This window comes from Heterocephalus glaber, unplaced genomic scaffold (assembly GCF_053883595.1).
Source record: "Heterocephalus glaber isolate CG9 unplaced genomic scaffold, H.glaber_assembly_v1.0 deba00001608, whole genome shotgun sequence".
Lineage (NCBI taxonomy): Eukaryota > Metazoa > Chordata > Mammalia > Rodentia > Bathyergidae > Heterocephalus > Heterocephalus glaber.
This window is the reverse complement of record NW_028258379.1, coordinates 2617937-2631976: the sequence shown is the minus strand read 5'-3', so window position 1 is coordinate 2631976 and position 14040 is coordinate 2617937. Positions and strand designations below refer to the sequence as shown.

Genomic DNA, 14040 nt, shown 5'->3' with positions numbered 1-14040 from the left:
TAGGTTAAATAACAGTATTGTAACAATGTTAAATTTCATGATTATGACAGTCACATTGTAGTTAGGTCAGAAGAGGTCTTTGTTCTTACAAAACATGTACTTATTTAATAACGGGACACAGTGTCTCTGGAAAAAATAAAATAAGATAGCAACATTGTTTTAGTGGCAAATAACATTTTTATACATCTGACTTTTTCCTTAAATCATAAAGCAGGCAGGAAATTATTTCTGCTTTGTACTATGAAAGAAAAAAGGAGAAAGAATGAGATCAAAGTTAATAGAAGTAGGGGCTGGGAATGTAGCAGTATATAGGTGCTGGGCAGCACACTTGCTCAGCAAGCATTAAGCCCTGGTTCAATCCCTAGTGCTGGGGGGGAAAATGTTACAGAAATAAAGTCAAGTCTAGTTATTCCCATTCCAAATCCCTTAACTAAAAAATGAAACTACGGGCTGGGGATTTAGTTCAGTGGTTTCATTGCCTGCCTTGCAAGCACAAGGTCCTGAGTTCGATCCCCAGTACAAAAAAAAAGACTACACTCAGGTGACTAAGCAAATGGCATCTTGATTTCTTACCTTCAGTGGTCAGTCTGATTCAAACAAATATAAAAATATTCAATACTCAGGAGTTGGACTGTATATTCCAGGCGATAGAAAAGAGGAATAATTAGACATACTGGCTTTCTTAAAGAAGTTAAACATGTAGTAGATACAGCATAACTCAGAGCAAGTACACAAGATCTATAAGAAGAATGTTTTAAAGAAAGATTAGAAGATAACTTCTAGTCAGGGGGAAATCAAGAAGGCCTTAGAAAATGAGACTTTAGAATTTCAGTAAGTAGAGATGAATTGCTAGGGTATTCCAGCAGAAATAAGAGAATGAAAAACACAGAGGGAGGAAAAGTAGCATGTGTTTGGAAAGTGGTAGACAGTACAGTTTATCTGTAATATAAAGCACATGCAGAAGACTGATAAGACAAATTTAGAAATGCTAGGGTTATTACTATAGAGGGCCTTGGATGCCTGAGTCAGGAGTTCAAGCTAAATATATAACATGGGACTTTTAGAATAGTTTGAGTTGGGAAGCACAATTGGGAACTTAAGAAATATTAACTTGGCAATTATATATATATATATATATGTTATGTATGTTAGAATTTGAATACAAGATAGTAATTGAGGGATTGAGGCAGTTTAAGTGGTAAAAATGGAAAGAAAGGTGGCTCAACAAAAGGTAGAATTTGCAAAACTTAAAAACTGATAGAAACAAAGGTCAAGAGAAATAGAAACAAGATCTGGAAAATTTAAGGCTAGTATATTAAAAGAAGTGTCAAGTGACAAAGAAGCAAGAGAATGTACTGAACTCCAGGCATGGTTGGCTAAAAATGCTAGATTCGCTCTAGTTAATACTCATGTTTAATATAAAACTAGAAAGCTGTGGAGAAGTTGTGGCAGTCCTGGTGCTGATAAAAGTTATTTGGCTTGGCTTAAATAAAGATGAAATCTGCCTTCCTAGAAGCATCAAGAGTGGATTTTAAAAAGATGCCACAGAAGCCATACTGGTCTTGGCCATACACGTGTGTGGGGTAGGTGGTGATGACTGTGGTGGTGGCACTTGAGATCCATGTGCAAACTACCTGATGTATTTTCAGACCTTCATAATCTAAGCCTGAATTAAATGATCTTTGGAAACCCAGGGCCTTTCAACTGGGGCAGACAGATAAATTAAAAAACCAAGACCGCTGAAAAATACTGCCATTTTCTTTCTTTTTTTTTCTTTTTTTTTTTTTTGTACTGGGGATCAAATTTGGGTCCTCAGCTTGCGAGGCAAGCAGTGGAACCACTGAGCTAAATCCCCGGCCCAGCCATTTTCTTAATAGAAAAATATTTTAAAAGAACTACATTTTTCAATGACTTAAGTAGGTTATATTTTAAGATTTTAAAATCTAATAAAAGAATAGGGTTATTTGTATAATCACACCACTGGCTCTTAGTGTATCATTAAAATGTGATGCTTTGCAACAGCCCCTCATTTCTAAAAATGAAATTCTCCATTTTTAAACTTCCCAGCAAAACATCAAAATTCATTAACTACATTAGGAATGACTTCAAAAATATTTCTGTGCTTTATAAAATTACATTTGGTTAAAAATATACATTCAAATGATATTAAGTAAACTGTATCTAATTTAGAAAAACACATTAATCTCATTACCAAATCAAAGCAAGATGCTCTAATATTCATCCATTTATAGTCCAGGCTCAGGGAAGCTCTCAGCAGTCAATACAAACCTCAGGTATGAAGACCAGAACACATACACTGTATTGAACAACATGTATTCAGCTCAGAGTATATTTACCTATTTTTATACAGAATTTGAAAAAGTATGCATTTTTTTCTAAAAACAATATGAAATTAAAAAGCAAGAGTAGGCTTCTACTAATCATTTTTAAAAGGCAGTAGAATGCAATGAGAGTTCAAGAACACAAGAAGAGGGCCAGGGATTTAGCTCAGTGGTTTCGCCACCTGCTGGGCAAGTGTAAGGACCCAAGTTCAATCCCCGGTACCAAAAAAAAAAAAAGAACCTAAGAAGAGATCTGAAATACCAAGTGTGGATGTGAAGCCAGTCTACGTAGAGTTCAGACCAAGCCCTGCCATTTGCTAACTAATACTACGGGACAAGTTACTCAGTGACTCGGTGGCTCAGTAAATAGGAACTGTAACTAACTTCACAGGGTTGTTGTGAGAAATACAGGACTTAAGGACACAAAATGAAGAAAGCAGTGTCCTGACACCCAGTATTCTCTCAATAGAGATATAAGTGAGATAAAAAAGGAAATTTTAAAAAATATTTCTGAAGCAAATGTACACACTTAAATTGGAGCCTAGCAAAGTATAATAACAAATTTTCATTTGGTAACTTTTAGGATTATGATCAGTATATTCAATGTAAGTAGATACAAGTATGGAAAAGCTTTCTTTGTTATGATTTTGTAATTCAAGAGGTACTTTTCAAAAATCTTGGAATATTTTATCATTTGTAATGAATTATTTCTCAGTTACAAGTTTTACTGTCTTTGTTAATGTGAGAGCATCTATAATGCTGTTATACTCTGTAATATAATTACATAGTTTCGAATTATTGAAAACATCCTGAGAAGTCAAAGCAGTTATTGTGCTCTTCAAATTTTGGTTCTCTCTTTTTTCTTGAGAGAGGAAAAAAGGCCTTGAAAAAGCCTGGACCAACACTACTTCCTCAGTTTCAATAACTATCTAAAATTCTATTATTTGTTATTTAATGTTATAACCTCTTCTTTCTTAATGATGTATTTTAATTTGTAACTCTCTTGGCCTTGATTTTTATTTACTTTTTCATTCATTTTATTTTATTTGTGTAATTATTAATGAAATGAGGTAGGCTCTAAGACATTTTTGGGTGTTTTTATGAAATTCCTGAAAAGTAGAATAGTCTTTTAAATGTAAAATGACATTTTACCTTATATTAGTACAGAAACAAAATTTTTAAAATTATTAATAGTATCTGATTAAGTAAAACCCCGTCACATTAAATCAAATAGACTTCTCACCATTTCTGTGTGTAAGCATTTCTTTCATTTCCTCATGGTCACACGGATGAGTAAAATCAAACACACTGTGTCCAGTTAGTTCAAACTGTAAACATATTTTTAAAAATTAGATCTACATCATAAAATCATAAAAGCATCCAAAAGGGCTCCTAATATGTGGACATGTTACCTGAGTTAACCCCATGTATTTGTTCACGTTATCAGAAATGTAAATCATGTCACCATCATCAGTGAGCACCATAACAAAGCCATCCAGGGCCTTCAAATAAAAGCAGTTCATCTGTGCTTTCATTTCATCTTCAAAATCCAGATCACCTAAAAAGGCACAAGAGGAGGAAGGTAAGTAAGATGTTATGCTTCAGTGATATAATGTTTAGATGTTTGTATAAAGTTTTCTCTCAGATACTTTAATCTACAGCATCTATTTTTCCTGTGTGTTTTAATTTTCCCCATCACTCATGTTAACACAGAAGAGTCAAAGCCAGAACTGGGAAGACTAAAATTAGACTTTACCAAACAATGCAGCCAGGCAAACTATTGAAAAAAGAAAGGATCGTGTTTTGATTGGAAGGCTGGTGGAGGAGGAGAAAGGGTGGGGGAATTTCTGAATGAAACTTTCAAAACAGGTAATAAAAAGGATATCATATAAAAAAAAAAAAAGCTAAAAATTATTTCTAATCATTTTCAATTTCTAATTTTCAGGCCTATTAGACTCATATAAAACAACTTACCAGCATCCAGAAGTTTTCTCACACGCAAATAACTGATGGTAAGCCTCATAACAGAAGCCTTATCAAGATGTGAGCTCACATTATGGGGAAGTGGCAACTGATGAGCAAGCTCATAAAATACTTCAGACTCTTTGCTTCGCCGAGATCTGGCTGCGTCTCTAGACTTTTCTTTTCGACGCTCAGAACTTATCCTACTTAACGAGAAGAAGAAAAAAAAAAAAAGAAAGAGAAAAGAGGCCGAAAAGGGACCAAAACATGTATGTTAGTTTGTTGAATAAAACTAAATTTACATTTTTCTGCTTACCACACAATTATAACAAGCTGTGTAATTAGTTATATGAGACTTGTCTAGTCAATAAACATTTTTATACAAGATGGCTATACAAATTTTGGGGGGCCAGGGATGTAGCGCGGTGCCATGCCTGCCTGGCAAGCTCAAGGTCCTGGGTTCAATCTCCAGTACCAAAAAAAAAAAATTTAGATTACTGCAAAACAAAGAAGTCTAAGATCAAGCTTTCATTCAATCTGTCCAGTCAGGAGCAGTAGCATACACTTGTAATCCCAGCTACAGTAAGGTCCCGATTTACGAACATTCAAGTCGTGAACTTTCATGGATATGAATGGATCTCCATTTTGAACATTCATAGGCAGAACTGTCACAGTTGTGCTACTGTATGCTTAGTGTACAGTGTGGTAGTGCACAGTAGTACAGTGCTCAATCAGAGTCCAGAATATCCAGAAGAGGAAAAACAGTGGTAATGTGGAGAAGACTCCTAGGAAGTGCAAAGCAATATACATTGTATACAGTGGACCCTCAAGTTATGACCAGCCTCACATTCCAACAATGTGAGTTAATTAGGTTAATGGGAGATTCAACTGCCTCGTTGTCTATAGTGTATACCAAGGTAAACATCCAGATCTCAGTTGTAGTGACTTAAAACCAATCACGTTCATAAGTCAAGGGTCTACTGTATTTGTATCAAAGGTGTATAGGACTCACTTTGTTGGATTTACGAACAAATCTGACTTACAGATGTCCTGGAATAGAACTCTTTTGTAAGGAGACTTACTGTACTTGGGAAGTTGAAGCAGGATCCCAAGTTTGAAGCCAGCCTGGGCAACTTGGTGAAACCCTGCCTCAAAATAAAATTTAAAAGGGCACGGCATAGCTCTGTGGTAGGTAGAGTGCTCACCTAGCATATCCAAGGCCCTGTGTTTAACACAAACCTCTCCAAAGCAGGTGTTTCCTACTCCTTGGCATGTCAAATTGGAGATATTTACATCTTTCTAAAAATCATAAACTGCATACCTAAAAGTGTCATTCAAAACTAGTCTCAACATAGAAAATCCATGATTGAGTCTAGAGATAATACCTAAAATGGTAAACATAGTAACTTGAAAACGAGCTATTAAGCAGGTAGAACAGTAATTGCTAACAGTAATAGTTATACACTGATTTGTGACTCAAGTTTCTTTTGACCCTAATATTTTCCCACCCTCTACCCTGCCACACGAACAATACTGACCATAAGCTATAGGAATTTATATTAGCAGCTGTAATAAGCTACTGTTTTGAGGCTGCTCACTTCCTTAACAGCCCCTTATCTCATAATGGCCATATGTAGTACCAAATAAATGAAGGGGGAAGGGAAGGGAAAAAGACATGGCACAATACTAAGAATTTCAAGGGACAGGTTAGCAAACATAGTAAGGGTATCAACACAATGATACATCTTTAAAGGAACTCTTTCAGCAACAAAGTCAGTCAGATTTTCATCAGTCATACCAAGTGAAGCTGTCTTCTTTGCTTAACTACCCAGCAACATCTAGTCCTTTGACCCAGTTGAAGGTAAGCTAAATCTGGCTGTCCTTAGCTGCTTTCTAAGTAACTACTGTTTATTAAAGCCTATATGAAGCAAACACTACATTGTATTAGGTGCCTATTTCTCCGTAACAACCTGTGAATAGGCTAAATAGTATCACTGTTTTAAGAATGTGGATCCTAGGATTCTGCAGGATAAAAACAGCAATTCTGTATCAAACAGGATTTGCACCCAGGTATTTGAAGTCTTTGCTCTTTCAGTTTTATCTCTTAATGGAGAATGCTGCCTTTACCCAGCTGATCTATAGGGCCCCTAACTCAATCCTGTTGATCAGCTATTTACTAAATATTGAAAACGGCCCTTACAGTTCATTGAGTTATTAGCAGCATAACAAGGAGTTACTTCACTTAATCCTCATGTTCTCCCTACCTCAACATTCCTTTTAAATGATCTGTAAAGCTGCAAAGTACAATCACAGAAGCAACCTTCTTTCTTAACAGTTTTCTACATACATCCTTTTGCTATGTTGTATAAAAACATAAAAATACCTAACAGTTGCATTTTGACAATAGTGATACAATTCCAGCACTTATTTAATAATGTAAATGTTTGATATAGTAACATTTCAATTCAAGCACCTAGAGCAATTTAACTTAACATTGAGATTTAAGGTAGGCTATGAAAAAGTCACTTTTAGTACTTAAAAATCAGAATTTTCTTAGAAAAATAAATTAGATATTGAGGCTACCTGAAAAATTAGAGCATGTCAGCTGTCTGCAGTTGTATTTTTTAGGTGCCTTAGAACTGCTTCATTGTTCTCATTGATTAAATGTTTTCAATTTAAATTTAAAAATAAGCATAATAAAAGTTTTTTAAAACAATTTGAACATATACTGGAGTTTAACATAACATCCCTGCGACCCACGTCAGGTGGATCCCTGTGAGCCTTACTATATGCTGTTTCCTTCATGTTTCCCCCCTCTTAAATTGGTGGTTAAGAGGCAGTGTCACCTATGGGAAATACTACTATCTAGTTCAAGTAAAACCAACAAGAAAAAGTGAATAATGACCATATTATAAACCTGGATATTAGTTCAAATGTTCCAGTTAGTACAGGCATTCAAAATTTTACATGCTACTTGAGTCAGACTACAATGCTGTCATCTGTTTTCTGAACTACTCAACTAATCTAGGCCAGGCAAATTTATATCCACTTGATAAAAAACTGTAATCCTTATAATACCTGTTATATATTTTTAAAGCATCTGATCAAACTAACCATGGTGACTGAAGGTCATACCTTTTGAAACACTTGTATTGTTCAGAATTTTGAAGCTAACAATGATTGTCCAAGATGTGGCAGTAAGATTCAAGATAAATCTGTTAGAAATGTGATGTCAGATAAAATGTTTAAAGTTCAGTACTGTATGTTTAAACTGGTACAGACTGTGACAAGAAGAATTTGAGCATGAGTTTGAATTTCTGAATGAAATAGATTCAAGAAAAAAATACATTAGAATTGACAAAGGAGGAGTTGAAAATCATTGTTATTACATAAGCAATCTAGATAGAAAGCAAGCAGGGGACATCTGACAGAGGTTTTGCCCCTACCCACCTCTAGTGCTTGAGATTGTTCCCCAGGGTCTCACAAATTCCAAAGCACTCTCTTTACCATTGAGCTACACCCCAACCCTATAATAAATGTATTTATATGATGTTCTTCACATGACCATGAGAGCTCTTCAAATATTTCCAAACTTAAAGTTAATGTGGCCTTCTCAGGATCAAGAAAAACAACATGGCTCAGTTCCTAGATACTCAAATGTTGTTCTAGCACTGGTCTGTAACATAGATTGTACCCAATCATGTTCTAGTATGTTAGTGTGTTACCATTTATGGGAGACCAAGACACAAAAATTCTATAAAAGGCAAAACTCCGCCATGTTTGGGGCTCACCCTTTTGGGTATTAACCCACTGGGCCCCATGCCAGCATAAATAATGATACTTCCTGGAAAAAAGCCTCGGGTGTCCAGCCTCTCTCTGCAAGAATCTTGCTACATTTCTTGAAGGGCCTCTCCTGATTTAGAGAGTCAGAAACAGTACCTTCCATCTCCTTTGTTGTCCCTCGGATCACCACACCATGAGACTCTAACTTGCCTGGCACCAGCAGACCATTTGATCCTTAGGGAGACTGGAGCTCCCAGCTTGCTGGAGCGAAAACCCTGGATGCACAGTGGAACCTGGTGAGGCTCAGGACTAGCTTGGGGAGCGTCACCCATCATATTGGTAAGAGCCTGGGTTCATTCTGGTAAACCTTCCCTAAGAGGCAGAAGGGGAGTCTGATCACCTCCCACAGTTAGGGTTGCCCAAGTAAGGTTCACCAAAACCAAAACTGCAACTAAGGTGTTGGGCACTGGATGGTGGGTAGCAGTCATTGTGTGTTTGCATGTGATGTGATGAGACAGCAGCTAAAAGGTGCCTGGAATATGTGAAGAGCAGCTAGAGACAGATGATGCGAGTGTGTCCCCTCCTTATTAGCCATTCCCTTCCTGCCTTTTTCTCTCTTGTGCACGTAAGTTGTCCACTGGGAGGATGAGATGGGTGAAAAACAGAGTAAACCGAGTAAACCAACTGCCCTAAGATGCATGTTAAAGAATTTTTAAATATTTGGGCTATTCGGGTGATTATGGTATTAAATTAACTCCCCCAAAATTCCATACATTCTTTGAAATTGATTGGCTATCGTTTGGGATGGGCTGGTGTCCTGAGGGCTCACCTGATAAGGAGATACTTAGCCAAGCGTACAGGGTGGTTGTAGGGGACCCTAGCCACTCTGACCAACTTCCTTACATTGACTATTGGCAAGTCTTGGTCCTGTCCTGTCCACCTTGGCTGAAAGCCTGCATTGAGGGGAACTGCAGAGCGATGAAGCCCAGATTAACAGCCACCTCCAAATGTCAGCCAAAGCCAAATAAACTGGTTCTGTCTGGGGAGCCAGAGGAGGCCCTATCTCCTTATGCTCCACTGTATTCACCACTGCTGCCACCATGTGCTGCTCCCGCTGCAAAGGTCCCACCAGAGCCAGTCAGCCCACTAGAGGTTGCCTCTTCCTCAGTGTCATTTGAGGCCTCCCCAGAGACCCCTTCAACAGGGGCCACCCCTAAATTGCCCATTCTGACTCCACACACACCTGTGGGTACTCATTGAGGACCATTCCAGCAACCTAACTCTCTAGCCCCAACAAGGCACCCTGCAGATGCTGCTTCGAGAAATGTGGAGACCTCTCTACTATGCCCAACAGGGACAGATCCAAGGAGGCAAATGACAAATGTTAGTGTACCAACCCTTCACCACCACAGACCTCCTTAATTGGAAGAATCACGCCTCTTCATACACAGAAAAGCCCCAGGTGATGACTGACTTGATGCAGTCTATTACCCAGACTCACAGGCCCACATGGACTGATTACGGACAATTCCTTGACCTTATTCAATACTGAAGAGCGTTGCCGGGTCACTCAGGCTGCCATACACTAGCTGGAAAAAAGATGCCCTACATGGAACGTTGGACCTCCAGGCTTATGCCTGTGAACATTTCCCAAAAACAGACCCCCGATGGGACCTGAATGTAGAAGGGGGACTCACCCAGGTTGCACTGGAGATACTCCAGGGGGTGGAAGAAAGTCTGAGCCAATTCTACAAGAGGCTATGTGAGGCGTTTCATCTGTATATCCCTTTGACCCAGAAGCAGGTGAGAACCAATAGATGGTAAGTACAGCATTCATCAGCCAAGCTCAGAGAGCTATCCAGTGCAAGCTACAGAGGCTGGAGGGTTTCACTGGAATGAAGACCAGCCAACTGCTGGTGGTCACAAAAAGGTGTCTGTCAACCAAGACCAGGAGGCCTGAGGGGAGGAGGGTCAAAAGATGAAGAAAAAGGTGGGCTTGCTGGCAGCTGCCCTGGTGGAACGGTTGGGACAACCTCCCAAGAGGATACATCCATGGGCAAAGGGCAAGGCCAACAAGGAGGCCAGCGGGGAAGCCGAAAGAAAGGGCCACCGGGCCCAGGAACAAAGGTGAATTGGAATCAATGTGCCCACTGTCACAGATACGGGCACTGAAAGAATGAATGCCCCTACCAGATGGAAAAATCTCCCTCTCCCCTGAACCAGTAAGCAAAGGTCAGGCAGTCCAGGGCTGATAACAGCCAGCTCAGAAGCCACATGGGGTGCGAGAAAATGATTTTGTAAGGCTGGCCACCATGGGAGAATATGAGAAGGACTAGGACAGACCGGGCTCTATTTTGTTGGGCCTAAGAGCCTATGGTCTGAATGAATGTGGGAGGGCTGCCATTAACTTCACAGTGGACACAGGGGCAGAGCATTCTGTGGTGACCCAACCCATGGGCCCTCTCTTGCAGAGAGGTCACTATTGTGGGGACCATGGGCAACCAAACATGCCATCCTTTCTTACTGCCCAAAAGATGCATTTCAGGTGGCTACGAAGTCCTTCCTGAATTTCTATATCTCCCCAACTAGCCTGTGGCTTTAATGGGCTGAGATCCTTAGGAAAGCTACAGGCCCAAATAACTTTCAGCTCCCATGGACAGGCTGCTCTGACTCTGTGTAAACCAGAGGCAAAAATCATGACCCTTACAATTTCCCAAGGAGAAGAGGAGCATCTCTATAGTCTCATAGAGAGGCCACAATGACCTGAGCTTTCCCTTCAGAGTACCTGGGGAATGGGCTGACAATCTACCTGGACTGTCCCAGAATATAACTGCAGTAATTGTAGAACTAAAGCTAGGGGTGGAGCCAATTCACCAAAGACAATATTTCATCCCTTGCAAGGCACATACTGAGATCCAGAGATACCTGGAGAGGCTACTAAATAAACTATAGGATCCTCCAACCTTGCTAGTCACTTTGGAAACACCTCTCCTGGCAGTCCAGAAGCCCAGCACAGATGACTAACAGCCAGGTCAGGATCTGTGAGTGGTAAGCCAGGTCACCACCACCCTATACCCAGTTGTCAAAAATCCCTACACTCTCCTGAGTCTCATCCCCCAAAAGCCAGGCAATCCTTGCTTTCCAGTAGGAAAATCCAGAAAATGGCAACAAAGGCAAGCTGATTTGGACAAGGCTGCCCCAAGGGTTCAAAAATTCCCCAACCATCTTTGGCATGGTGCTAGCTACTGATCTGAGAGCCTTTCCAGCAGATCAGCACAGCTGTGTCCTGCTCCCATATGTAGATGACTTGCTGCTGACCAAAAGGTCTTAGGAGGACTGCCTGGAACAAACTCGGCAGCTCTCTACTCTCCCATGGGAGGCTACTGGGTCTCCAGAAAAAAGACCCAGATTTGCCAGAAGAGGGTCAAATACCTGTTTCTATTTGTTGCAAGGACAGCATCAACTCGGGTCCAACAAAAAACAGGCAGTTTGCTCAATCCCTGTACTGACAACCCAATGCTAGGTCCAGGAATTCCTTGGGGCCACAGGTTTTTGTAAAATTTAGATACCTGACTTCTCAGTCTTGGCAAAAATCCCTTTATGAAGTCAAAAGGGGAGGAAGAATGAGAACCTCTATTATGTAAACAAGTAAAACAAAAGGCCTTCGAAAAGAGGAAACAGGCCCATTACCAAAGTACTGGGCTGGGGACTTTCAGACATGACTTAAGGCCTTCTTCTTGTATATCCATGAGCATATTGGCATAGCAGTGGATGTTTTAACCCACATATTGGGTTCATAGCATCAGCCTGTGGCATACCTATCCAAACAACTTGACTCTTGTTGCTCAGGGATGGCCATTCTGTTTTCGAGCACTTGCAGCTATGGCCCTCTTTGTGGCAGAAGCTGACAAACTATGAACAAAGAACTGACTGTCCAAATGCCACAATCAGTGTTGACATTAATGGAGTATAAGGGACAATACTGGCTAATACCCAGATGGTTAGATATCAAAGGATGGTATATGAAAAATCCATACATCCACTTAGAAGTGGTACAGACCCTGAACTCCCTAACTCTACTTCTTGTCAGGAAGGGCCAGCTAGATCATGACTGCATTGAGGACATGGATGAAGTGTTCTCCAGCTGACCAGACTTGAGGAACCATCCTCTCAAGGACCCCAACACTGAGTATTTCACTGATGGTAGCAGTTTTGTGAAAGAGGGAGAACACCTTGCACAGTACTCCGTGGCAATCCTGAATTCCGTCAGTGAGGCAAAGTCTCTGCCAAAAGGAACCTTGGCACAAAAGACAGCTGACTGAGCTAACCCACACCGTCCAACTGGCAGGGACACGTGTAAATATATACACAGACTCCAAGTATGCCTTCACTACCCTTCATGTACATGGAGCTTTATATAAAGAAAGGAGTCTAATAAACTCACGAGGAAAAGACAAAATATGGTAAAGAAATCCCTGAATTCCTAGATGCTGTATGGGCCCCTAAAAAAGTGGCAGACACACACTACTGGGGACACTAGAAGGGAGACAGTACAGCCACTTGGGGAAACCATAAAGCATACCAGGACGCAAAGCTCACAGCCTTCAGGGGAAATGACAGAACCAATGACTATGGCTGCTGTGTTGTTCCCTAGTCCCTTAGCAGAATGGGATCCTAATGACTAACAACATGAGAATACTTGGTTTAAAATGGAGAATGGAAGCTACCTCCCAGGTGGATGGTGGAAATTTGAAGATAACAGGGGTGCAGTCCTCAAGGTACTAGCTCCAACTTTTGTCCAAAAGCTTCATCCATATGGGCCAGATGGCTCTTGAGACTACCGTGCATTGGCATTTCCACATCCCACAGCTCTCCTGTATATCCCTAGTGTGTGAACAACGTGAAACATGTGCCCACTATAACTCATATCAAGGACCCAAGACTGCACCTAGGGTGCGGAGTATTGGGGGAGCCCCATTTGAAAATGTGGTTGTGCACTTCACTGAACTTCCCTGAGTCTGTGGCTACAAGTATTTGTTAGTCTTTGTGTGCAACTTCTAAGGCTGAGTAAAAGCATTCCCCACCTGTATGGAAAAGGTGTCCTGAGGTGCTAATTCCTTTTGAGAGATTATTCCCAGTTTTGGAATCCCCATTACCATAGGATCAGATAACAGGCTGGTATCTCTTGGGTGATGGAGCAGCTGGTAACCAACCAAAGGATTAAAGATTACTTGGAGACTGCATACAGCATACTGCCCCAGAGCTCAAGGAAAGTGGAACAAATGAACTGGACTCTAAAGCTACAGCTGAGCAACTGTGTCAGGAAACTCTCCTGCACTGGGACAAGCTCTTGTCACTGGCCCTGCTGAGGATTAGCTCTAGTCCCACTAAACAAATGGGGTTTTCCCCCTATGAAATTCTCTATGGAAGATCCCCTCCTCTTTTTCAGGGTATAAGGAGTGGGGAGACTTAAGGGAGCTCGGTAGTCTCACCCTGAGGCAACAGACACGGCAGTAGGTTCAACCTTAGCCACTCTACACCAATGGGTTAAGGAACAACTGCCCGTAAATTTGACCATAACACATTCACTCCTTTAAACCAAGGGATGCTTTGTGGGTAAAAGAATGGAATGCCCAACCCCTAAAACTCCTTTGGAGGGGCACATTCACTGTTATTCTATCCACCCCCATGGCAGTAAATAAAGGTGGCTGAGATAGTCCCCTGGATTCACAATAGATTGAAGCCTGCATCTCAGAACTGGGAGTACATCCTTAACCTGCAGATGCCATATAAGCTGACAATGGGAAAAAAACTGGCCATTACCTCAGAGATACCACCAGGAGAAAACAGCCCTCCTCTAGTCACTCCAAAGGCTGACTAGTCTATGAACTGCAGAAGCCTGAGGACGATACCGATTCCCAATTCTAACTGCATGCATCCCTTTTTTGTGACT

At 40.7% G+C, this 14040-nt stretch overlaps 1 protein-coding gene across 2 annotated transcripts in view; it reads right to left on the bottom strand.

Moving 5' to 3' along the window:
* Hif1a (hypoxia inducible factor 1 subunit alpha) overlaps nt 1–14040 on the bottom strand; it is a 57293-nt gene that overhangs the window by 17535 nt on the left and 25718 nt on the right. Inside the window, exons 2-4 of one of the 2 annotated variants that reach the window (XM_004837433.4) lie at nt 4317–4510; nt 3755–3900; nt 3586–3670 (exon numbers count right to left, since the gene is read on the bottom strand). In XM_004837433.4, the coding sequence (XP_004837490.1) occupies nt 3586–3670; nt 3755–3900; nt 4317–4510 (425 nt within the window). 2 annotated transcript variants of the gene reach the window in all.